This window comes from Plectrocnemia conspersa, unplaced genomic scaffold (assembly GCF_051122295.1).
Source record: "Plectrocnemia conspersa isolate PC_06_02 unplaced genomic scaffold, ASM5112229v1 ptg000003l, whole genome shotgun sequence".
In the NCBI taxonomy this organism is placed as follows: Eukaryota; Metazoa; Arthropoda; class Insecta; order Trichoptera; family Polycentropodidae; genus Plectrocnemia; species Plectrocnemia conspersa.
The window spans coordinates 2739673-2766966 of NW_028277167.1; the positions used below are offsets into that span (position 1 = coordinate 2739673).

The 27294-nt window shown below is 28.8% G+C and overlaps 4 protein-coding genes across 4 annotated transcripts in view; 1 reads left to right on the forward strand and 3 right to left on the reverse strand.

Annotated features, from left to right (window-relative positions):
* The first annotated feature begins 5914 nt into the window (after nucleotides 1-5914).
* Nucleotides 5915-27294, forward strand: part of LOC148236351 (B1 protein-like) — a 31856-nt gene continuing 10476 nt past the window's right edge. Inside the window, exon 1 of the mRNA XM_088183731.1 lies at nucleotides 5915-6010. The gene's annotated coding sequence lies outside the window, so the exon portion shown is untranslated. The remainder of the gene's footprint in view (nucleotides 6011-27294) is intronic.
* On the reverse strand, nucleotides 18270-18857 carry LOC148236352 (B2 protein-like). The gene is made up of 2 exons (XM_088183729.1): nucleotides 18762-18857; nucleotides 18270-18695 (listed from the first exon to the last, which is right to left on the reverse strand). The coding sequence occupies exons 1-2, from the start codon at nucleotides 18807-18809 to the stop codon at nucleotides 18339-18341; spliced, it is 405 nt and encodes a 134-aa protein (XP_088039855.1). The 5' UTR covers nucleotides 18810-18857; the 3' UTR covers nucleotides 18270-18338.
* On the reverse strand, nucleotides 19147-19736 carry LOC148236353 (uncharacterized). Its single transcript, XM_088183733.1, has 2 exons — nucleotides 19598-19736; nucleotides 19147-19541 (listed from the first exon to the last, which is right to left on the reverse strand). Exons 1-2 carry the CDS (start codon nucleotides 19643-19645, stop codon nucleotides 19188-19190), a joined length of 402 nt encoding a protein of 133 aa, XP_088039859.1. The 5' UTR covers nucleotides 19646-19736; the 3' UTR covers nucleotides 19147-19187.
* Nucleotides 19419-20305, reverse strand: LOC148236354 (general odorant-binding protein 56d-like). Its single transcript, XM_088183732.1, has 2 exons — nucleotides 20197-20305; nucleotides 19419-20125 (listed from the first exon to the last, which is right to left on the reverse strand). The coding sequence occupies exons 1-2, from the start codon at nucleotides 20242-20244 to the stop codon at nucleotides 19772-19774; spliced, it is 402 nt and encodes a 133-aa protein (XP_088039858.1). The 5' UTR covers nucleotides 20245-20305; the 3' UTR covers nucleotides 19419-19771.

Genomic DNA, 27294 nt, shown 5'->3' on the forward strand with positions numbered 1-27294 from the left:
ATCAAACAAAAAGGAGAAATAATGTATTCAGTGCCTAAGTTTCTTTGTATGTTTCTCGTTTGGAATTTATATAATTCTTGAATAGTATATTTATTTAACAATTAAAATAATTTTGATTAATCACAACTAATTTATTATTTCCTAAATGTCCTGTATAAATTTTTTATTACAATTGTAAAAATATTTTTTTTTCATAATTTTTATGTATTTATTTTTATAATACATAGATCAGATTATTAAACAGCAGTGACCGACAAATTCAAAATGCCGACGATACTCTCCTATTAACTTTATTACCACGCTAACGACGCATAAAAATAATTAAACCGACCATTACATCATTTTGCGACCCTTTTAATCCCAAATCAATTTCGATCGCCGTAAGCAAATAAGGGCGTGTTAATTCCTCGCCTTTTTTTCCAATTAGCCACCCGCCTGCAAATATCGATTTCAAAAGTAAAATAAAAAATATACAACAAGTTATTAGACCACGCCCTAGTGATCGACCCTTTTCATCGTGTGTGCCCAAAGGGTCGGGGGCTAATAACGACGTGTACGCAAACCGCTAACTACGCTCGTGCCTTGTTCTCCGGGCGGAACTTTAACATCGTCTGTGGAATTACAACGGAGCTATCCATCGGACGGACAAGGTATACCTCGTACACCTCCGAGCCTCCGATCCCAACGAATTCCTACTGAGAGGGGCTCATATTATTCTTGGTCCGCCGCCCAATTTAGAAGTATCTGTGGGCAAGTTTACGTTAACGCTACGTTAACTGTGAGAGTTACTGGAAAAAAAATAACATTTTTCACGCGCTTTTGTGCAAATGGTTGTGAGTAACTACAATCATAAAAATAACTCTGCGCTACAGCTCCTAGTTAGTTCTTTAAATAATAATCAGAACAACTTTAGGTGCAAGTAGCGTGCGACAGTGTCTAATGCGGGAGAGTCCAGTTTGATTGTAAGCGTTCATGTCCATGAAATAGTCATCGTAGTGCTAGAGTAGTGATTTATTGCATTGGTGATGGTAATAAAAGTGAAAAAATTTATTGGTGTCTCTTGAAATGAGCGAGTCTCTTTGCCCATTGATTTCTTTCTAACCATTCCGTGGTTCTTTTATAAGTTTTTTTTTCTGGTAGTTTGAAAAATGACAAAATATTTAGACCTATGTCTATATCAGTGAACGCCAAGGCTTCCAAATTTTACACACATATATTCGCGCGTGTTAGAGTCGAGTCACAAAAAGAAAGTCATATGTCGCACGAAAATACGATTGTGTGTCGTTTTTGTGCCTACCTGTGCTGCAATAACGATTATTTTTTGGAAACTGCAGCGTATCGGCACACTTTGATGAGCTTATGCAAAGGTCGATAATAATTTTACGCGTATGATATATTATTTAAAAAATGTATTTAAAAACATTTCAAAGATTAAAAAAATATTTTTTATATGGTGATATAAATTACATATATATAAAATATAAATTATTTTTGAAATCTCGGGATTCATCGCGATTTTCATTTACATTTATTTTATATTTCGGCTGCGATTTTCCAGTCATGATCACGAAATATATATATAAATTAAATATATATATATATAAAAGAATATAAATATAATAAAAATGATATAGATTACATATATATCTTTTATAATAATATTTATATTTAAAATATTTAATAAAATTATTAAATAGCATATTTAAATGCTTTAAAATTATCTGAATAAGATTAGAATTATGATTGTTTTAATTAATCGTGGTTGCAAATAAAGAAAACATAGAAACACTCCTTCTTCCAGAACATATTTTTTTTAAATGCCCCAATTTTTCTGCTACACTAAAATAATTAGGTAATAGACTTAAGAATTTAAATGATTCAATATTTTCTGCTACATTAAAATAATTAGGAAAGCTATTCGTTTCCATACGTTTATCTATAAGAAAAGAAAGAATTTCTTCATTCAATTCAAAAACACGCGATAGCATTTTCCCCAGATAGCCATCTCATCTGGGTCAAGTTCAAACTCCTGGTTAATCAAAGGTGACGACTTAACTAAGACAAAATCTGACAATTGAAGTTGAAAATTTGATTGGGTTCTATGTACCTTAATGGTATATGCCTAAGGATTTTTTTATTAAATACTTAAATATATTATCTATGAGCTAGCTTAATATCAGAGAATTTGAAATACCTAATATGTACGACCTAACTCAATTTGAATTAATTATGTTGATACTCATCCGTGAGATTAGGAAAATCTAAGTGAATTTGTGACCATCGATCTGTATTATATAATAATTATATAATAATTACTAATTAATATTTTCCAGACACAATAAAAATTAAAAAAATTATGAAAGGCTATATGAGATTTGAACCCAGGCCTTTCAGGTTAATAGTCCGCGACTTATACCAATCACATATCGTCAAGGTTTAGATTGAATCGTCGGTGTCAATTTTTAAGGCTCAACTGGTGGTGGACTAAAGGTCTAAACTAATATGAGGTGTTGTTCCATATTTGATTTAGTTGTTCTAAGAGCATATAATTACCCATCCCTCCTCTCCCGTCGTCTTTATCATGTTAAGAAACCGATTTTATGTAATTTAAATGTTGATGTCATATCTGCATTTATTTATTAAGAAAAAAGTGCATTAAAACATATAAAACAGTTTTACTCAGTAAGCAAATATTTTTTTTAATTACTCCAAGATTTATTTTTGCGTTGAATGGCTTTAAATATCGCCAAATATTTGGTAAAAAATAAGTTACTTTGCTTATGCTATCTTAAGTTCGTCCTTTCGGCGGCTCGTTCCAATAACCCGTTGTTAGTATGAGGTAGTATATTTTTGTATTTGTCAATTTTTTGTGGGCACTGCTAAATTTTATCTTTATTGCTGTAAAACACAATCGAGGATCACTATACAAATACTACATTTAAATAAAGTGATTTTTAATGTCTAACTTAATGCTAACAGTCAGCACGCCTTAAATTCCATTTATATAATACTCCTACAACAATCGTTCTAACAGAGCTACGCCGAATCGACTGAGACAAACCTTAAAAATCCCAGACTATACATCTATAACTAGTTCAGTCAACTCTCAAAAAGTTCAACTCAATCTTTAAGACTACGACATCGCAGTACTACATTATCATTACATACAAAAATTGTTGAGATCAGATCTTCTTGAAAATATATGTTAGTTTTATTTAATGTGTCAAATAAACTATGGTACACTTAAACATTTTCAAGGTTACCGTCTTTGCTGATTTAAATTAACTATAAAATATATTCTCAACATGAAACTCTTCATGTGCTAACAGACTTCTGTAACAATTTTTTTTTATCTTTTTCAATGAATAGAACAACAAAAAACTATATATATTAAATAAAATTGGCGTAATAAACAAACCATTATGCGTTTCCTGACGGTGTCCAATAATGCTATTTATTCCATAAAATAATAAAGCCAAATTTATTTATATGTAATTTACATTACACTTTTATACATGGCAAATAGTCTAATAAGATATGTATTAAACAAAAACAAAGAGTCAGGTTTAAGCATAAATTATTAGTATTAGTCAGAAGATCGAGGACTAAAATAAGCATTTGACTTGTTCCATTTCATCTATGGTATATATTCCATACTTTTAGACACAGAAACCTAATTCATTTTCCGTCTCAAAATAATAAGAGTTCAATCGAACTCGCCCCAAGCGGAGCTACGCCGAATCAATCAAAACGACCCTTGAAACACTTTCAAAATATATAGACTATAAAAAATATTGAATAAGCATTTGCACAGCACTAATCGATATATATATATATATATATATATATATATATATATATATATATATATATATATATATATATATATATATATATATATATATATATATATATATATATATATATATATATAAATGTCATATACATACATATATCAGATACAAACAACACACTTTAAATCACGTTAACCAGCATAAAGGAATGTAAGTACATACATATATCTATATGTATGTATGTATATACAACCCACATTTCACTCTCAGCAGATCTACTCTTATTCAGTCTTCAAAATAAATAACACATGACTGAATTTGAGTTAAAATGGGCAAATTGAAGTAGCTCCCATTTTAATTACCGCTTTGAGCTCCTATCTCATCTACTTCCGTTGATCAAGAGTCATTTTGGCAATCATATTTTAGTACAATACATTTGACTCCATATATAGCATTTTGCGATTGATTTCGTGTACACATATATACATACATATAGTATAGAATGTGTACAATGAAACGCCTCGTGTAAACCCAATTTTCCGGGAAAGGTTTCGTTTGGCTTTATAGTGAATGTACCTTATAAAATATAAAGTCTTATACAGACTTACCTTTCCATAAAAGTTTATAATCTATTTTTTATTTTATTAATCATACGATAATTTAATTTATATGAAACACCTCAATAAGGTTTATATTTTTTGCGATTAAAATATTATAATATATTTTGCTACAAAGAATTTATTGTGAAGATTGGTTTACTATATTCAATAGAGTCTTTTAAATTACTGTGTTATAATTATGCAGGACAGATTATTTTCTAAACTTATTAAAAATTAAATAATTTATAATATATTATATTTTTCTATATTTATTTGCTAATATGAAACGCTTTAATATATTTTTTTTGTTGTATGCGACTATTTTCTGTTACACTCAATATACAAAAAATAAAAAGCTGCATAAAACCAATACAATCTAATAATTATTAATATGTAAATAAGCTTTTATATTCTGATTAAATATTAACGTTCAATACTAATACATAAAACAGCAATCTAAAAGCCATACGTTAATTCATCATCATCAATTTAAAAAGTGTATGATAATTCATCATTCATAATTTCCCTATATTGAAAATAGTATATAAGATGGAATTTTTTATTGTAATTTGTATATTTTAGATTAGAAAAAAGCATATATTATTTATTTTAAATAGATTTTTGCTTGTATGTATTTCTTGTATAATTAAAAAAATATTATCTACATAATAATTTTATTTTATTGTATAGTAAGGAAACTAGTCTCATAAATATAAGTTAATGCATATATAATTTTAATTGAGTTTAAAGTGCAATTTCATATAGCTCCTGAAACTCTGCAATTTGATCCAAAAACTCACTTTTTCCCTTTTAATATTTTTTTAACTCTTGATTCACCCATGTCACACAGATAATCTTCACAGGGGACTCACTTTTCAACTAAGTAAATGGATTTTCGATGAACTGGGAAATGGGGAGAAATAGACAGTATTTTTTTATAATAGAAGACGTAACTCTATAACTGTATTATATAATATAATTATCAAATTTATCATTCTTAATTTGCGTATCGGTTGTAAAACAATTAAATTAATATTACATTGCATAAAGCATAAATAAAAAAATATCACTAAGTCTAATTTTAATCTCGAATAAAATTTAGAATATTAAAAATGTATCGTATAAATTACCGTATAAATTTAACTGTTTAAATTAAAATGGACAGCTATGTTTATATAAAAAATAACTTGATGCTTCAAAAATAAATACACAAAAACGATAGCAGATACTAGAAACAAACTAAAAGATTGTCTAAATCTTATCTAGCTCTTTTTATTAACGATGTAAATCGTATGAGCTCACATAAAAAAAACACATGTTAAAGTAGCCCGAACGATCCAAAAAATATAAACATTGACAATTAATAATAATTCAGAACTTAAACGTGTCATCGAAAAAACTTTTTACTTAGCAATAACATTTATTTAAAAAAAATTACTATACTTGTTCAAATTAGTATTAAGAACGAATGCCGAAACCAACGGTGAGCAACTCTAATTTATCTGTATACTTACAGGTATCACAGCAGTAATCACTTGGATACAAATCATGCAACTTCTCGGATGGTTGGTCTCATAGGGATCTAAACGTTAATTCGTACAAATTGTAATTGTCAAGGTCAGTAATCGTTTTATATATTTTTATTTATCTATAATAGTTCAACATTTTTTTATGACAAAAATCTTATACGGTTTTTTAATTACTTCTCGGCAAGTAAAGCTGTCTAATGTTAGTTTTAGAATTATTTATTATTTTTAAGAACTAATTTGGGGTACCACCTCGGGTGTGCTAGACGATATTTGAACTTCATCAGGTATATAGATATACAGAAACAGCTTATCTTTGCTACTCAAAACATTTCTTCTTTGAAATTTTGGAGTCCTCTTAGCCTGATGATTTTTTATTAATATTTTTTCTGATTTATGAGCGCTTTTATTACGCTAGGTAGCTTTAAACTGGCGTTGGAATGTTATGATTTAATAAAAGTAAAAGATTGGGCTGAGAATGCTGCGTTGAGGGACAATTAGATCATTACATAAAGTAGAACTTCTTCTCTGTTAGCAACTGTAAATATTTTTTGCGCAGTTATTCTTTATTATACGGCTTATGCAATTAATCAGAGTTTAACATTTATAAACGTCATGTCAAAAAGTGTCAAAAGCCTTCTCGTTGTTTAAAAGAACTATACCGATATATTTATGAATGTATATTATTTTTTTTAAATCAGCTGATGTACCGCCATGATGGCCAAATGCTAAACCGAAATAAAAAATCTGAAAATATTTTAATAATTTTAGGGAGTATTTTATTCAAATTCAGACGCTTAAAAATTGGACATTTATTTTAAATATAAATCTAGCAGAAAATATCTGGACCCCAATCTTAAATTCAATCAACACATTTCAAAATTTGCTCTATGAGACTTGCTGCTATTGCGGCCTTCAGATCAATATTAAATAGATACAGCACATCGCAACAATTAGTCAGGCATATTTTAATATTCATCTAGAGTAACAATAGTAAAATTTATTTTGCCTGCTAGTCATCTAGAAAAAGATCATAAAATATTTTTTTATAATAAACTAAATTTTTTTTTAATAAAACTGTTTAACCTATCAAGTAGAGCACCCGACAGGTCTAAAATATTTTTAGCGAAATTGATGAGCGTGAGAAATAAAATATCGTAACTATGCTACTCAATGCAGACCGTATGTGACAATAATCGATACTACAATTATCGATTATTGATACTAAAACTAATCTTAAACACTTTCTCGTATTTTAATTATAAAATGTTAATAGTTAAACGGTTATAAATCAATATCATGTATTTTACTTTAAACGAATATTTGTAAATTATGATATATACCTGATGCACGTTGACAAAGCTTTTCTCTATATGAACCTCATTCATATTTCGAGAGTCAAAAAGCTCGATGTGTGCGCATCATCCACTAATGGAGCTTGTGTGAGTGTGGTATCTGGCTCGATAATCTTAAGTATTCTTAAGGTGAACGGCAATCCATCACTTGATTGCGGCGCTGAGCTGTCGGTTCCACCCTCGAGCTTCATGAAATTATATGAGATAAAATGAAAGTGATATTGATCCGTTCTCGAAGCTATCCCCTACATCCATTTTCACTTACCATAAAAACTTGCCACTCTCGCACACGCCGAATTGATATCTCGCCGACACAATCGCCGAACGTCACTTTCCATTTTCGCTTTATTGCCGCGAGAGAAAAAAAGACACTTTGTCGCGTGTGCCACTTTTGGTGCTCCATTATAAGTAACAGAGGTACATACAGTACATTCGATAAATGGAAATGTGTTTCAGGCTTTTCGGCGTTGATTCGCTGGCAGAACGAGGAAATGTGTGTATGGCGTGTGGCGATTGTCTGCAGTGCTGATTAGCACCGGATCGATCCAAACACCTACAAGTCTGCAGCCTCCACATTTTAGCGAGGACAGGGCTAAATCGGGAAAGGGGAAAGTGGGGTAGTAGAACTTGAAGTTTTCCCAGATCAAAAATTAGTAATGTAATTGACTCTTCAACTGAGCATTTTTATGTAAATTTTATTTATTCGAATATGCTATTTTGGCATCTATTGTAAATTGCTCAAAATACGCGAGTGTAGCAATAAGCTTTTCTTATAAAAATAATGTTATTTTTTTGAGATAAAATTTCATCAAACTGGGGTCAAAGTTCGTCACTTCCTATCGTCAAATTTGATTGAAAATGGTCATCTGTTAATCCTGACCTAAAATTGTGATTTATTGATACGATTATTGAAAAAAACATGAAAAAAACATTTAAAAATCTGCTAGCTTTTTTTATTTGAATCACTTTCAACTGAAGGCGAAGTAAAAGTTTCGTAATTGTACAGTCAAATACATTTTAAAAAACGTGGAAGTAATAGGTACTTGCATCAAAATTTAAAAAAAATTTACTAAAATCGCAGTTTGAACTAGCAAATTTTTGTGAACAATTTTATTTATTATAAAATTTTTGGTACTATGATAAATACATACTTTTTACATACAAAAAAAGTTTATGTACCACTAGATGAAGGCAACTTTTTTTTTTAAAATCATTTGCTTTGCTATTAAATTGCCTATTGATGTTACTCACAATGTGTTCAACACTTTTATCAACTGATCTCAGCGAAAGTCTGATAGATCGAAAAATGGCTTTCTATTTTTGCGATAACAGTCATTCACGACTTTAATAATTCACTATTGAAAATTGACTTAATTTTATTAGTTAATAAATGAGTTATTCTTAAATTTATTTAAGTTACAACCGCATTTATATTATTTCATTTATGCGAAAAAATGCATGGTGATAAAAAAATCACTTTGAAACATTTAAACTTTTTCTATCGTTGCTTAGTCTGGTAATGACGTATATTTTATTCTTTTAGTACAGACATCATTTCATCGCACAATAAATACAATGCTTTATTGTTTAATTCGATAACAAAATAAATAACACTCCACTCTGCTTTAAAAGTATGACACTCAAAATCTAATAATATATATTTTTCTGACAATATGAATATACACTTTTTTATTTAATTGCCTATTGATGTAACTCACAATGTGCTTAACCTAAGCCTTTATTTTGGGGCGCATTATTTAGCTTCAATAATTTAACATGATTTAATTAATTTACCATTGCTAAAAAGCTTTTTTGATTAGTTAATACATGAGATCTTTATTACAACTTAATTTTAATTTTTATTATTTTGAAGAAAAAAATCATTGTGATAAAAAAATGGTTTTAAACTTTCCATTTTTTATTGTTGTTTTTTTGGGAATTGAAAATGTCATATATAATTTGATATAGCCTAATAAAAACAGGATTTAGCAAGAAAATTGAGAGGCAAAAAAGTTTATGTACCACCGGGTGAATCATTTACTTTGCTAGCAAATTGTCTATTGATGTTACTCACAATGTGCTTAATACTTTTAGCCACTGTTTTTAGCGAACGCTTGATAGATTTAAATGAGACAGCAATAATCATATACGACAAAAATAATTCACCATCAGATTTTATTAGTTAATAAATGAGCTACTCTTAAATTAACTTTATTCACAACCTCATTTTTCCCATTTTATTTTTGCGAATAAATATATATTTTTTAACTTTTCTGATCGTGGTATTGATGACATATATTATATTATTTTAGTACAGACATAATTAATGTTTTAGTAAAACGAACGTACCCAAAGTAAGAGAATTTTTAGTCTATATAAAACCCATAAGTTTATAAACCACTGTTTAATATCAAAATAATATTTTATTTATATATTCTCAGGATAAACAAAAACATGGAGAGAAAAGTAGTGCGTCGGACACATCGGTTTTTAATGGGGACTTCTCCCACTAATTAAAATTGCATTATCAAAAGTTAACGCAGATAAGCGAGATCGTCATAAAGATACCAAGCCTTTCGTGATTTATTATTAAAAGGGGTCGACGATTAAGGAACTTTTCGGCGAGTTTATTTTCGAAAACGGCGATAGGAGGTGAAAACTTTAAAATTTGCGCCGACACTTTTTCAAGTGGGGTCGTCTCGAAATCGTGTTGATTAAAAACGAAAATTTCCGACGCCCTATCTTTTTCGGTGTTTGGCCAACCCTGATCTATAAATCTTAATCGGTAATTAGGAAATTACAATTTTATTACCCATATTTAACGGTAATAAGGCAATTGAAATTTTAATATCTATATATTATACATAAAAAGCAGGGAATATATAAACTTTTGTGTTGTATGATTTTAAAATTTTTTAATATCGGATTTTTATTTATTATGCTGTTATAGTAATCTTAGTAACTACAAGCCACATTCTATTCTTTATTGCTCCCTTTGTATTTTTATAGACACCAACGGTCAAAAGGTTAATTTACAAGTCCGTTTAAAAGGTTAATTTACAAGTTTCCCTAATCCGTACAAATCTTCTATCGTCACGTGCATTTGTATAGCTTTGGCGTGACAAATAATATTGTTTTATAAGTCGCAAACACTTATGCTTTTAATAAGTATTTGCAACAAATTTTGGCATTCATTTTCCGAGGTTTTAGATTTTTATTTTATTGTTGTACATTTTTTTGGCTGTAAATTTTGATTGCACTAACTATAAATTTAAACTAATTCATTGATTACTAAATTTATATGATTATACATATTTTAAAACTGTTGCAATAATTTATTTCACATAAAACTTTATTTCAACTTTGAGTATATCATATATTTTTTGCAAAATAATAAGTTTCTGGCTTCGTAACGCTCGTCAATTTAGTAATTTGACAGTATTACGTGACTTTTATAACACTTTGATGGCGGCGCTTTGGAATGCGTCTTCATAATATACGAGCTTGTTGAGTTAAATTACTCTTTTATAATAGGAAAAGTTCCTAAGTCGCCCCATCGTCACCTCTACCCTTGAGAAAATACTGATACCATTCATTCTATCCTAGTGCCTTCTTATTACAAAAATAAATCGGATAAACCCATAAAAGTTTATTTTAAGTACTTTTTATATTATCTAAACTACCGCAATAAAAGGAGCAATGCCCTAAAAATGTTCCCAAACCTTCCAAAGTGCACCTATGCCATATAAAATTACTACTTACTAACTCAATATGGCACTTAAACCTTTCTCAATACTATGGCTATTGAAAAAATAATTTGACAGCTTATTCAACCCCAAACTTTATTCTTCCACTGGTTCAGAATCGCAAGAGCTGCGTCTTCTGAATGATAAACAAGAATAAGATTTATCATTTGGTGTTGTCAATAAATGATTCTTTATTCTAGAACTTTAATTATTAATCATATTCCTCAAATGTTTTGTCTACTGCAGATCTTTATATGATGCTTATAGTGCTCCAGAAGAAAAATTAAAATTATGATCAATCTATTCAAGAGTACTGTGGATATTCAATCAGATGCAAATAAATTTGCAGAGCTGTTTAATTTTAATAATAAGTACTTGAAAATATTTTTTTTAGCTTGTAATGTATGTTTTGAAAGTCAGATCTTTGGATAAATATATTTGTAGCAAAAAAAACCTTAACGCAAAAAGATTCTGTGAATATTCATATGGAAAAGCGGAAAGTAATGATAATTATTTTTCACATACAAAAAAATTATTAAAAAAAAATATATATACAATTTTAATCAGTAAAATAATTTCCATTGTTTTCTATTACTTTTCTCCAACGATCAGGCAGCTTTTCAATCCCTTTTTTTATAGAACTCTGCATGTGTTTCGTTAGAGAATGATTCTATGTGATTTTGATACTGTCAAATGAATTAAAAATTTTATTTTTAAGCGAATGCTCTAAAGATCTAAAAAGATGGTAGTCAGAGGGTGCGATATTGGGGGAATATGATGGATGCTGTAAAACCTCAAAATCAAGCTCCCTGATTTTTTCCTGCGTGATCCGTGCCGCGCGTGGTCTGGCATTGTCGTGCTGCAAAATTCGCCTTTGATTGTTGACCAAAACTGAACGTTTTTTCAACAGCTCCGCTTTCATTCTGACTAATTGACCACAGTATACCTCTGCAGTAATTGTTTGACCAGGTTTTAATAACTCGTAATGGATGACGCCAATCATGTCCCACCAAACACAAAGAAGGACCTTTTTTAAGGTCAATGAGGGTTTAGGGGTAGGTATGGGTACTTCGTTTTTAGAAAGCCATTGATTTTTTTCTTTGGATTGTTGTATAGGATCCACTTCTCATCGCTTGTAACGATCCTTCTCAAAAATGATGCTGTTTCGTGCCTAGACAATAGCGACGATGCTCAATGGCCGTTTGTGAAAGTTCGTGCGGTACCCAAATTCCTTGCCTGTGTTTTTTTCCAATGCGCTTGAGATGGTCTTTAACGGTCGTTCAAGGGCAGCCAAGCTCCTCTGACAATTCTTTGATGGTTTTTCGGGGATCCGCTTCCACTGGTGATTTTAACACGTCATCATCTAATTTTGTAGGTCTTCCTGATTTGGGGGCATTTTTCAACCCCTATCACTACTTTTAAATTTTCTAAAGCACCTGTGACATTTTTGAAGATGCAATACGTCTCCATAAATTTCACAGATGATCTGAGTGGCTTCGTTTGCTTTCTTTCCTTGATCGAACAAAAATAGCATATAATAACGCAAATAGATCTCCTCGATTTCTGGCCTTGACATTTTTTTCTATAGGGTAAAAAAAACCTTCTGAGTATTAACAAAAGTAGACTAACAAGAGCTACAAAATAAGATAAAATTTTACGTGTTAACTCGACGACAGCCGGCGGCAAACTAATTTTAAAATCGTCCCTTTTCCTATTATATGTGTTTTGGAACTAGTACTTATGTGAATCAGCATTTTTGTATCTTTAAGTAATAAAACATATAATCGGATGAGTTTCAAAAATAGCAACATGAAAGATCCTTCAAGGTTAACTAATTCCCATTGAATATTCCATAAAAAATCCATTCAAATCCTAAAATTAAAATAAGTCGATCGCAGTCTTTAACAAGTGGGCCAAACCTGCATACAAAAAGTATAATATGTGTTGTTTCATTAAATAATAAACTCTTAATTGAGCGTGAAATTCCTCGGGGTAGTTTGCTTGAACTTTTTCTTTTTATATATATAAATTTTAACTATTTTATATTATTATGTTTATTTTACGCCATTCCATTTCCTGAAGCAAAACAAGCTCACTAAAGATCATCTCATTTAGATGCTAGTTTCAACGCTTTTCTTAGTTTCTATAGATAGTTTCGTATCCCCTAAAATCCTCAACTAACCACTTCCTCGCCCTGCGGCGTCGGCGCCGAAAAACAATATAGCCGAACGGATACGTCGCCGTTTTGTGACTTAAATTTTCCTTCCCGGAAAATTCAATTTGATTTTTTTCTCATTGCAGACATAGAGAACAACCCGCAAGAGCATAACAAGCAATAAGACGAGAAAGAATGAAGACCAAATCGTAAAAAAGGAAACCGTATATATGCAACGGTTTAATTTTCGAGGTCACCAATTGGTGCTTATTTTTTTTAAGATTCCCTTCGGTGAAAATAGGAGTGGGTTTATTTATGGGAAGCGGTTTTTGATTAAGTGCAGCCGCACAAATGCGGCTTGCGGTAAAAGCAATTATCCTCCGGTCTGTGGCGATGCTCTTAATTCCTCTCCCTGAAGGTTTGCCCGAAGCTGCTAGAGGCTCTATAAACACAAAGAATACAATATGTAACGTGTTTTGATGCGAGGAAAGCTCATAAACTAAATTATAAGGCGAGGTTAAAATAAATTTTATTTTATGAAGAGATTTTTCAGATCATTTTGAATGAGTATTGGATATTTAAACAACTGTATACACCCACTCCAATCTTTGTTTATATAAATCGATTAAATAACTCTGATATAAAAGTTTTAATTAACCAAAGTTTGAATTTTTTTTACCTCACCTAAGCTACCACAAATTTTTAACGCAATCTTAAAGATATAAGTCTTCGATTGATAAGATATAAGTAAAGCTATCCCAGGATACATTGTCCTGCTTCCAGAGTTACTTAGCGACAGTAAACTTCAACGCTTGGTATTATCCAGCCGTTCCCGTAGGAGCTCAGCGATAGTCGCTTGATTAATTACCTGCTGAGATTTCCCCTTTAATGTAAACCATAGTTAAAATAGTAAAAACAAATGTAGACTACGAAGCGAATTTAAGAAACAATTTGTTAAATGTAACATGTAATGTATTTCAATTTGTATCTTGCCTTTCATTGTGATTGATCACATGAGAATCCGACTTGCATTTAAAGGAAACAATAAAAAATATTCTTTAAACGTTTTTCTGTATTTATTATTCTCAAGAGCTTTAAGGATTCCGTTTTATACACATATATGTAAAACAACCACCTACTGACATAATAAATGCACTGACTAAAAGTTTTTTTTTCTATATTGTTCTCTTTTTTTATCTAGTGAGTACATTTTATATATTATTATAACAGTTTTATTAAAATTAAAATATAAATGCTTTTAAATTTACATTTTTAACGTATTTTAGTGCTCTTCCTAAATACCAATTCTAAACATGGCCTATAAAGTCTACTCAACAGATTAGGCAAATACAGTGAAGAGATCCTGAATAAGTTTCAATTCGATTTCAGGTCCAATAGATTCACTATTTAGTACAAACCATGGAGAAAGCATAATACTATAATATAAAAAAAATATGCTCTTATGTCTAAAGGTAATGCGATTTTGAGTAAAATATTCAAGATTTATAAATACCAATAAGTAGATCTTGTAGTATAGACCGCAGTCCTTAAAAGTTTGACCGTCACTGTCCATATCCTAGATTCACCAAATCCATTGGGATTTCTCATTTCGTCTCTCTCGTGTCCGAGAAAGATCGGCGGCACGTGCTCGGAATGTTGAACCGAGTGCAAGCCCCGCATGCTCCCGCAATTGCAAAACGCTCAATCCAAAATTCAAATTAAGTTCTCGTTTAATCACGTATATAGTAGTTCAGCAGTGAATACTTAGTCTGCATTGTCAATTTGTAAATTCTCTTTTAAGGCACGCCGTCAATTAACGAAACGAGAGTTTCCCAAACTATTAACGTCCAGCGAGTGTGGTTTATTTCATTGCCCTTTTAACATGGACCGGTTTCAGTGTACACTAAATATAAACACTGGTGCTGGTTTATTTCTTTAATCAAGAAGGTAGGACATGTAAGCTGTGTTTTGTACTAATTTATATTTAAATTTGTGATGTATTAATATAAAAAATAGTAGCATTATCACGTGTCAAGATTTAATCAGATTAGGAAAAATAATGTGTATAGTATAAATTAGAATAGCATTAAAAACAAATAGTTTCATAAATTTTCAATAAGTTATTATGACACAAAAATTAATAAATTTAATATCTATAAAAATAAGATTTATTTTTAAAACATAATTATATTAAAAAATATGCATTTTATACTAAATATATATTTGCATAATACGTAGTTATTTATAAAAAACATTTGATAATAACACTTGAGAGAAACATTGTTGTATTTCATAAATAGAAAAAATCCTTTCTGCCATGTTTCACGACCCAAAATCCACCGAATAATGTAGCACAAAATAATTGATATTCTCAGTGCCTGGCAGAATGAAAAGTTTTTTGGAAGCACTTAGAAAATGTGATTATTTACCGGTTTATATTATTTTTAAAAGACTCAAAAATCAGTATTTAAAGTTCATGATATATAAGAAGTATAAAGATGTAAAAAAAATTGTTTCAAAGAACGTCGTTTAGGTTGTCTGGTATTATCTGGTATAAGTAAGATAAATATATAGTACAATAAATATTTTTTTATAATACAAAATATTAATAAAATATGGATAGATCTATATAAAAATTTTTCGTGTTTTGACACCAAAAAACAAAGACTTTTCTACTAAAATAGACAAAAATTATATTCTCTGGACGATCCACTGAGGTCTCTCGTGTTGTTGTTTGTTCTCGGTCTCGGTCTGGTTGTCTGCCGTCTTGAATCGTGTGATTTTCTTATATCGATCGCGTAATCGTCTCTCGTCCTCTCGTTTCGAATCGCTTGATAATCTGCCGATATGACAAATCGATCTTTTACACTCTTTATTTAATATGTCTATATTAAAGCACAGATGCAAATGTCGGTTGTTCAGTTGCATCGCTTGTATATTCGACATACATACAACAAAATATATTTACGTTTAATTCAAGGAATAGGTTACAATAGCGATTTTTAGACCTGATAAATACATTGTCTATTGCATTTGTTACGCACAAAAGGTGCTCAACGAGCAGTTTTTGGGGTTATGTGTCAAAAGCGAGGTAATTAATACTATACACATTATTTTTTCTAATCTGATTAAATCTTGACACGTGATAATGTTACTATTTTTTTATATTTATTACATCACAAATTTAAATATAAATTAGTACAAAACACAGCTTACATGTCCTACCTTCTTGATTAAAAAAATAAACTTTCCAATTATTATAGTATGTTATTAGGTCTTTTGTCAAAACGTGTTGCCATTTCCTTTTCATAAATTTTAAATTGTCGTCTGAATGACCTTAGCCCTTATTGCGCAGCTGGATGGATATTAAGAAGTATATATTTTTATACAATACAACATTAATATACAAAAAATCCATATTTTCTTTATAACAAACTATAAGCAAATTTTTATTGGTTATAAATATGACGAATTTTCAGTTTTTATATTAAAAAATACTACCATTTTTTTACAAACGTCCGAATAGTTTTTTTATATTAAATTATGTGTTATCGATAACTGATATATGCATATTTCATGATTAATAAATGTAAGGAACTAAATCTATCTATTCTTCATTAGTTTTAAATCAAACACTAGATTATTATTTTAATTATTACCCCTTTCAGCAGTATCGCCGTACATGTACGGTGGTCAGTCTGTCTCTGTTTTTTGATACCACAGAACGTTATATATTTACATATATAACTGAAAAAATATTAAATATAAAACATTTTATCCAAATTAAGAAAAAAATAATGTAAACGATTTTTAGAGAAAATAATATCATTTAATTTTACAAAAATTATTTTGTATTAATTTCATAAAAAATATTTAAAGTCTCTGCATTAATATAAAAAAATCCACAAAAGCCGAATAACTTATAAAAAATACTTTAAATAAAATAACGAAATTTAATAGCAGAATGTAATAAATAAAATAAAAATAAATAAGTAACATCAGAAATAATTATGGAACGTATAAATTAACTCATGTGTGTAAATTAACTCACTACACAAAGGGTTATAAAATAAACTAGAAACTAGCTTATGTAATATTAAAATATATAATATATAATTGCTTTTTTAACTTAATTATTTATTATGAATAATTTATAAATACTACATTATTATATATTTCTTAACAAAAAACAATAATACATTATTTTCATAATTATTATTAAATAAACAAGAAACTGGTTCAGCTTAAAAAAATATAAAACAAGAACTATTATTAGATTTATTGTGTATTATGAATTATTTATATTTTTAATGTGTAGTAAATACAGTAAATTGTAAGTCTTAAAATATTGTATGTACTCTATGTTACATAAAAATAGTTTTAAAAAATTAGATGATATTAATAATGAATAAGCGATTACCAAAAATATCAATAAACTACATTTATAAAAGTAATATTTATTACCTAAAAAGTTGATAGACCGGTATTCGTATACTTGCTAGCTGCGGTACCTCACGATAGTAAGGGACATACATACAATATTTATATTTTTCATAAGTAATGAATATGAATAACTTTCAGTTATTTTTACATTATATAGTTAATAAAACATTTTACAGAACATAGTTAATAAATAAACAATAAAGTTTAGTTTAGTAAATAAATAAAATATAAATAAAGTTTTAATGATCCCTAATGAAATATATTTCATACAAACCTGCTTTATCTATAAAACAGAAAGGAATGTGTACTTGCATTTTTAATTAATTAAATAACTACGTGAGATATATAATAAAAAATATGTACTCACTGTATCAAAATATTTAAGCAATTTTATTTTTTCTTTTTGTACGTAAAGCAAGTAATTAAAAAGCTTAGGCTTGGTCACAGTTTTAACAGAAATATGTTTTTTTAAGTATAGTAATTAATAAAACAAAAAAGGCAAAAGTAATTTTTAAATAAATAATTGCTTATATTTAAATATACAAATTTGTTACAATATCATAATCTAGTATTTATGAACGCAGATTTATATAATCAATTTTTTCCTAGTCTTTCAATAAAATTAAAAATAAATAAAATATAAAATTTAAGTCGCTTTCAATTTCATTTTATTTAAAAATATAAACATTTTCAATATAGATTAAACGACACAATATACACTTAAAAGAAATCTTCCTTACCTGGTCTTTCAGTGTTATAGCATTCAACATATTTCCATGCAGTTTCTGACACATTATTTTCTACCTTTTTAGAACGACAAGCATCGAAAGCTTTTTTAACATCTGTTTTTTCACTCTCAGCGACCTTATTCAAAGCAACATCTTCCAAAAACTCGCCTTTTACATCCATGATTCCGACCTTTTTCATCATACAAGCGAAAAGGTCCTTAACTTTGCCATCGTTGAAACTGTAATCCCCAGAATGTGCCCTTTTGGCTAATGCTGGATCAGCACCAGTTTCATCGAAACATTGAACATAGTAAATATCAACTTGTTCTTTTTCTTGAGGTGTCAGTGCCTGTAATAAAATATTTTTAATTAACACAAAAAGATACTTTATATATGTAATATTATATTATATTACCTGAGCAACTGCTATTAATACACTTAAAACAAATATAGAGCCCTTCATTATATATTATTTGTTGTTGACAGAGTAGTTCTTCAATGTGTACTGAAATGATGATGATAAAAATAGTTATTTATAACACTAAATATAATTAAAAAAGTGGGGGATATCTTTATATATTTACTATAACCACGCAAGACAGGTTTTGATTGTTATCTGATTTTAAATCAAGGTTATTACGCTTCTAACATAACAAAGAGTTGCAATGCAATTCAATCAAGTCAAACCGCTTCTTTTTTTAATTATAGAAAATATGTGGTAGACAGTCTATTACATCTTTTATAAAGAACTATCGAATATTAATATTTCAGGGTATATGATATTAAAATAAAAAAAGCAATGATAATGCTATTAATATGTTTATTTTTTTATACTTTAGAGTTAAAAAAAGTCTTCTTTGTCTGGTCTTTCATTGTTGTAACATATAACATAATTCCAAGCAGTTTGAGAGACACTAGGTACCTTTTTAGGTCGACAGACATTAAAAGCTCTTTTAACATCTCCTTGTTCCTTTTCAGGAACTTTTGTTAAAGCAACATCTTCTAAGAAATTTCCCTTATCATCCATGATTTCAATTTTTTTCATCATACAAACGAAGTAGTCTTTAACTTGAGCATCATTGAAGTTGTAATCAGCTTTCCTGACCCTTTCGACTATTTTTAAATCAGCACCAGTTTCTTTGCTGCACAAATCGTACAATTTTATGACACGTTTTCTTTCTTCAGAAGTAATTGCCTAAAAGTTAATAAATTTTTTTTATAAAATAAAAATATTTTTTCATATAAAAATACCTGCGCAACAGTGAGTATCGCACACAAGACCAGTACTGAGAACTTCATCTTGGATAATGTAACATGAATATAGACAGTCAATCATTATCGTTAAATGTACATCACTAATGAAAAACAAATGTTCCGGAGCACAAATGAAATCGATAGTTAAGATAACTACGACTGGTTCAAAATTTAGAAGAAGTCTTCTTGGCCTGGCCTTTCTTTGTTGTAGCATTCCGAATATCTCCAAGCAGACTCAGGTGCAGTTTCCGCTTTTTCAGATTTACAAGCTTCTATGGCTCTTTTAACATCTTCTCTATCACTCTCCGGAATTTTACTCAAAGCTACTTCGTCCAAAAAATTACCTTCTTCATCCATAATTCCGACCATCATCATCATGCAAGCGAAAAAGTTTTTAACTTTGACATCGTCGAAGCTGTAATCACCATTTGTAGCTCTTCGAACTAATTTTGGACTTACGCCAGTTTTATAACCGCATTTTGCATATAAAGGTAAATTATTTTTCTTCTGCTGAGGCGTCAGTGTCTTAAATAGAATTTTTACTTATTCAATTACATTTTTTTAATATTTAAAAAATGGAAAAATAAATACTTTACTTGAGAAACAGATAAAATCACGCATATTAAAAGTGTTGAGAGCTTCATTTTGAGATGTTATAAGCTTTGCAAAGTTGCGAAGAATGCAACTGTAAGATAAAGAATGAACCTTTATATATGGTAATATGTTTTAAAAATAAGTAAGTGCAGTACTATTGCGACCAAATACAGGTTTAATGTTAAGGTAAATCGTTAAAATAACTAACAAGTACCAGTTGATGATAATTTACTGATACTTCTCAGATAATCGTATACATAAATATGCTAATAGTTTATATTTATAAAATTATTATTTTTAAATACCACTTGAATTTGTATGTAATATTATTGATAAATTAAACTAATTATATGATTCAATTAGAAGTTAATGAAAAGTATATTAATTATATATTGATTTATTTTTTATATATTTAATACTTAATTTAACTTAATTTTAACAATAATGAACTATAAAGTAGTTATAAACTAATTACTTTTACTTAATTGTGATATATGTATATATATATAACTATATACTTTTATGTATTTTATATAAAAAACTTTATATTTAATATTGTATTTATATAAATGAATATTCTTATGAGATAAAAATAATTTGCAATTTTGTATATGATTATTGATTATTTCGGTTATTTTATTATGGTACAACTTTAGTGGTAAATTAGTCGCAAAACACATACTCAAAGTATAGACCTACATGATTTTTTTTTCTTTTCGTCGGCGTGAACAAATGATATTGCGTATCAGAGAGCAAACGTACATCATTATTTGATATACATTACGTCGATGAAGTATGTGAAGAATATCTTTTTGAATAAATCTTTTGATGTAACTTGACAGGCGTTAGCCCAATGCGTTACAATGGAATAAATCTGTACCAACTGAAAAAGTCAATCAGAAATCATGAATTCTTACAAGTTAGAATTAACCACCAGACTGAAAATCTGTGAATCTAATATATTAATAATTATAATATATAATTTCATTATATGCCTGACAAGCTAATAATGCATTTATATAACGGAAGAATTTATAAAAGCAAAAATATCTTTTATGCCATCCGACGTAAATTGCCTAAAACCATTGCGCAAATAAATTAATAATATAAATAATCGGCGTGTCGTTAAGACTAATATTGTTTTGGTTTATTGCGCTTTTAACGTGTATTTGCGACAAGTCTTTACTCATTGTATTCATTTGGTCCAGTAGATCATAAAACAGTAATACATTAAAAAAAATCATTAAACCTGTCAAGTAATTATGGTAAAATATTTATAAAAAATAAATTAGGTCAAGATCAAATTATTTTTTAAATATACTGTTTTTACCTTAAATTTCTTTTCAACTGCTAAATGTTTTATTATTATCATATAAAAATATTAATTACATGTTCTTTAATAATAATTTTGTAATGCAATACATATTTTTAACGAGTTTATAAAATGCATCAGATTGCATTTATTGTAGTATATTATTTTTAGCCAAGTAACAAACTCGTCTTCCAACACATTTATACTTTTCAAGGCCGTACTGGTTACCTGAGCTCTGTTTAAATATTTGTATACATGTTTTCTCTAGTTCTATTGAAAAATTCATGTAAAATCAAAGGAAAAAAGTGTAATATAGATGAGAGAAAACGAGTTATGTTTAACAGCTGGAGTGATAATGGCGTCAGAAACAGGTTTCGCACAATAATGTACAATTCACATAGTGCCATAAAACAACTGTAAGATAAAAAATGAATTAACATATTTTTTTTAAATTTATATATAAGGATCATTAAGTGTTTGTCCCAGTACTTGGGACGCAAAATTTCAGGAAACTTTCGGGAATTGAGACTATAGTATCTCACAATTTTATTTAACTTGTATGTTTGAAGTTAATGCAAAATAACTTGGGTTAAATTAGAAAGTCAACACTTTTTTCCATATGTTTTTTAAATGGCTAAATCTATTTTTATAAGTTTTATTTGGAGCATTGATGAAACATATCGATTGAAATATCTGTACTATAATAATTTTTCTCAATAAATTGTTCATCACTGATATCAACAATATATTTGTCTTTATCTAATTAAACTTGTTTCTGTAAGACTATTGCATTATTAAAGCAAAGTGCATTTACAACCAGACCTCTTGCTCCATTGTTTTTATTCCATTAGCAGCATTAGTCAATGTTGCAACAATCTTAGTTGAAAATTTTTTTAAATTCTTACAAGAGGCTTTCTTTTTTTAGATTTTAGCAGAATCACATCTTCATATTAGTGAACATCTTCATATTAGTCTTTACAATGATATAAAAAGTAAAAACAAACACTGTTTTCTCTGAGACTATTTATTTTGGTTACAGTGTCAAAATTTTTATATTTATTTTATGATTATTTAGCAATGTTATTTTTTTATTAATAATATATTTATTGACATTTTGTATAATTAGCTAATAAAGCTTGCCTTATTTTAGTATTATTTGAACGTGTGGTATTTGTATATTTTTGAGTGTCAATCAATTGTGTATTTGGTGAATAATACGTATATTCTAATTCGCTTGTGCTTTACCTTGACATTTGTTTTGTAAACTAGACGCATCAGTCTAAGTTTTTATAGATTTTTATAATGTAATATAAATTAATCAAATACCATAAGATCTATTTATGACGACTGTGTCGATATTATACATTGCTAAGTTTGTACTTTTCATATAGGAATGTCATTAGTATATATAAATAAAGAGGAGCGGCCTGAACAATTTACCTTGCGGAACTCCAGCTGGAATTTTATGCGTTATCTAGAGTTAATTATGTAGCTTTCAAATATGAGTGTATTATATGATTTAATCAATATATTTTTATTTAGATAATTTATAAGCTAAGCTGTCATGCCAAACGGTATCAAATGCTTATCCTATCCTATACTATCTATTTGCTGTAATTAGCGTAAATTTAACTATAATTTTCGAATACTAATTTAATAAAATTTGAATGGTCATTCTATACATCTTACAAGAAAGACAGACGGAAATAAACAAATCTCATTAGACCATAAAATATTTATAATCAGTCGTCACGTTGAATGTAAGCGATTAAAAGGATCTCCTATATCTCTATCGAGCGTATTTAAGCCAATAGATTAATTACTCTCACCAGTTACTCCTGACATTTACATATTCAGTTGTAATCCAAAATCTTGTTGATTTAAAAATTAGCGAGCAAGAACTTCTCATTAAACTGACGAAGCGTATATAAAGCGCTTGTGCAGTAACTTTCATTCTGAATTTGCTTTTGTCAACACTTCATCAAAAAATTTAATTCTCGACTTGATATACAAAAAAAATCATTTGAATCCTTACAAAGTAAAGCTACGTCGATTATTGATAAATAGGTAAAAGACCAAAAAATCAGCCGCTTCCCTCTTCACGTCAAGCCGGGTCCGACAATGGCGTTTAAAATTTAGAGTTTAATCGGATCTTTGGATACGACTATATTTTATAGACACATACGTGTTACTATATTTACAAACAACGTGACTCAAAAATTGTTTTATAAATAGCTTAACCTGATGCCTGCTAGCTCAGAAAAATTTGCTTTTAATAAACAGATATTTAATAAAAAAAAAAGTATCTCAAGTCTTGGATATTGACATTAAAAACCATAGTGTTTAGACTTATTACTTAATAACTCTAATTGTCATTCACATAAAAATGTATTAAATAATATTTAAATACGTTTTTAAGTAGTTCATTATTATCTTTCTATAATATATATTTGTTTAAACGGTGTGTAATAATACACGTAAACAAAGGAAATATATTTATTTAAAAATAATTAATAATAATAAAAATTGAATTTGCTCCGATTGATTTTCAAACCGCCGGTAATGCGTTCTGTTGTTTAGACCAATGAAAAATAAGCATTCAAATATAAAACAAAATAGCTGACAGTACCATGACAACAGTTTTAAATAATTATTATTTAATAATAAAATTTTGTTACGCGACAATAATTTTCTGACTGACTGAATATAAATAATCGGATTGAAAATTAAATAGGTGTGTTATGACTATATACATAATGTGTTGAGGATTAGAAGAATATATTACTTAAACTAGATAAACAATCCTCGTAATGAAATCTTCAAATTTTGAATTCCCGGCGACGGGCTACGAGGCCGAAAAGTGAGTTTTTCCTTTTATATTACATAAACATTATCATTGCTTCCGATTTAATGCACTAATATGCTAGATTTTAAGAATTGCAAATAAACCAAGTATGTTTTAAACGTGAACATGTAATATATCCTTAGTATGTATGAGGATTGAAAGTTAATGTCGATCAAATCGGTGCTGTCGTAGTGGGAACGCTATATATATTAGCTAACGGACAGCTTATAAATGTGTAGTTTCTTGGAGTTTATCTAATAGACGACATTTTACAATGATTATAAATATGTGATTGCATACCTAGAATAATCGATAGCCAAAATTTCTAAGAGTGGGTTGTTTTTAATTCCGATGTGGCAAAATATGTATACGTCATGGTTTTTATTCAATTTTTGTTCTGTGCCATCATTCCTCTTTCGGAATAACCAAATTCAAGATATTCAGTTACATCAAACTTTCTTTATAAAAAGATAATACTTGCTGACAGTGACTTTAACATGAAAAGATTCACTCTTTGTTTATATATATACCAATTCTACGTTGTAGCCATATATTTTTGTAGTCGCAGTTACTTTAAAGGTAACTTTTAGTAAGAGCGCTGCGCTCATTTAAATCGCAAATAGGGTCGTGAGAATTTTCGTCTTAATTTTTCTCCTCTGGACCCGTAACGGCCATCCGGTCCAACCCATTGGGCGACAAACGAGCCGGGAACTCTGCTCCCTAATAAAACTCATCCCTGTAACTCGATAAAATACACACAGACACACACTTATTCGCACACAAAAAGTAGTTTTCGGTGGGAATGTGTGTAACGCGCTCGACGATTAGCTATTTCCCAATAAAATAGACGCACCACTATAGTTGTGAATGAGTTTTGAACTACTAGGAGAAAGCTTTTTTAAGCATATAAATACTTTTTTTTGTAGGGTATTGAATTTCGGGTTTATATCATGTCTCATCTCATCTCAAGCGAATAGTTGCAGAAATAAAAAAATGTAGTAATTTTTTATCACACCACGTATAGGTCAGTTGTTAAGTTTATTTCTTTCACATACATACATGGTTTATGTTTGATTTTTTCTATAAATCCTTATAGTAAATTAAATTAATAATTAAAATAATCTAGAATAGCTATTCATGAGGATCCTAAATTAAATCAATAAGGTTGATATTTTAAATTTTCATAAGAGATAATATTTTTTATATTTTTCATAGCATTTAAGTCATTATTTTGCGCTCTAGGATTTTGAAGAGTTTGCACTTAGACTAGCTTGACTGGCTAGAGTGGAAATTTGCTGCTTATTTAGTCTTCTACGGTTCGCCTCGGTCGACACTCGGCGTATCTCCGCTTTCGTTTGTTCAAAGTCGAAAGTTAGAGAAGGTCCTTTGCCCTTTTTACTTTTAATTGTTAGGCCAATGCAATAACACATGCATAAAAACATACTATTTGTTAATGTAATAATACATACCTTGCAATTAAATCGTATTGACACCGAACGTATCCTTTGTTCAGGTCCATTTGCAAAGTGCTTTCTGCAAATGCTCTAATCCACCTAAATTTGCGATCGAAAAATGCGCATGTATCATTCCGATATAGAAAAAACACATATAAACATATAAAGCAATTAGTTTTATGCTTTAAGCAAGTCATTGTCTCTTATTTCGTCTCACGTTCAAGATGTGGTACCTGACTTTAATAATAAAAATATATATATGTATGCTTTCATAGAAACTAAACTAGCGCAGTTTATTTATTTTCGCCTTATTATTTCATATTGATAGCAACAATGATTGTTGTTATTTAATTCTATAGAAACATTTTTATATGCATTTAAAACTTTTATTAAAGCTGTAAAAGTACAGCCTTTCAATTTATTTTGTACAAGAATGAGAAAAATATACATAACATAATAAATTCGTATATGTATCAATAGTATCTAAGATTTCTTTTTAAATTCAATTTTACAATATTGTAGGCGTTTTTTTTTAATCAGATGTTGAAACTGTCCTATTTTCATTTTATTTAAGCACTTTTGCTTTATTTTGTTTTAGCACTAATTAACATTATTACAATATATGTATGTGATATTTGCCAGAAATCAAAGTCAAAAGCGTCGTTTGAGCATTTTAAAGATATACTTAGAAAAAGTTGGCCGTTAATATTCTTTCTTGGCCTTAAACCATACCTACGACTTGGTCTTAACATCTAACTTAAGAAGTATTTTTAGTGCCTCTCAAAATGCATTTTAATATGCCTATGTTTTCATATCTGTTCTTATATGTCAAGGGTCAAGTTGTTTATTTGTTTCATTATCAAAAGAAAAAAAAAACAGATTATTTAGAACAGCGGCCGTATTATCAAGCGCCGCCTATTTTATTCACCTTCTATAAAACAGCACGAGTATATCTCCCGGGTGACTTTTTATAAGCAAAACCATTAAGGTTGCTCCTCAATAGTCACACAAAATATACCAATTAACAATATCCGTTAAATTAAATTACGTAAATTGTTTCGACAGTCACAAAGTACTTAATGTTTAGTTATAATAAACAGTTAAATTTTGTGTGCGTTGACTAGTGTTAATGATTTACGTCTTAAAATTCTTGAGTGTTCCAAATATATTAATTCATCTCGTGTTATTTTTGTCACTATTTTATCAATATAATTTTTTTATAGCTAGGAATAAGTAGTTTTTAATGACATTGTTGAAATATTTTATTTATTATTCTAAAGGTAAAATTTGAAGTACGTATATATAAAAAATAACAAAGTGTCAAATAAATTATCTACAGAATTAATAAATGCTAACAGGTATGGAAGCACCACTTTCTATATTTTATTTCATAAATATGTATATGAGTATATAATATACGTATATGTAGAAATATAAATATTAGCTTACAACTTTATTAGTTTATAGACTAACATCTATCTAGATTATT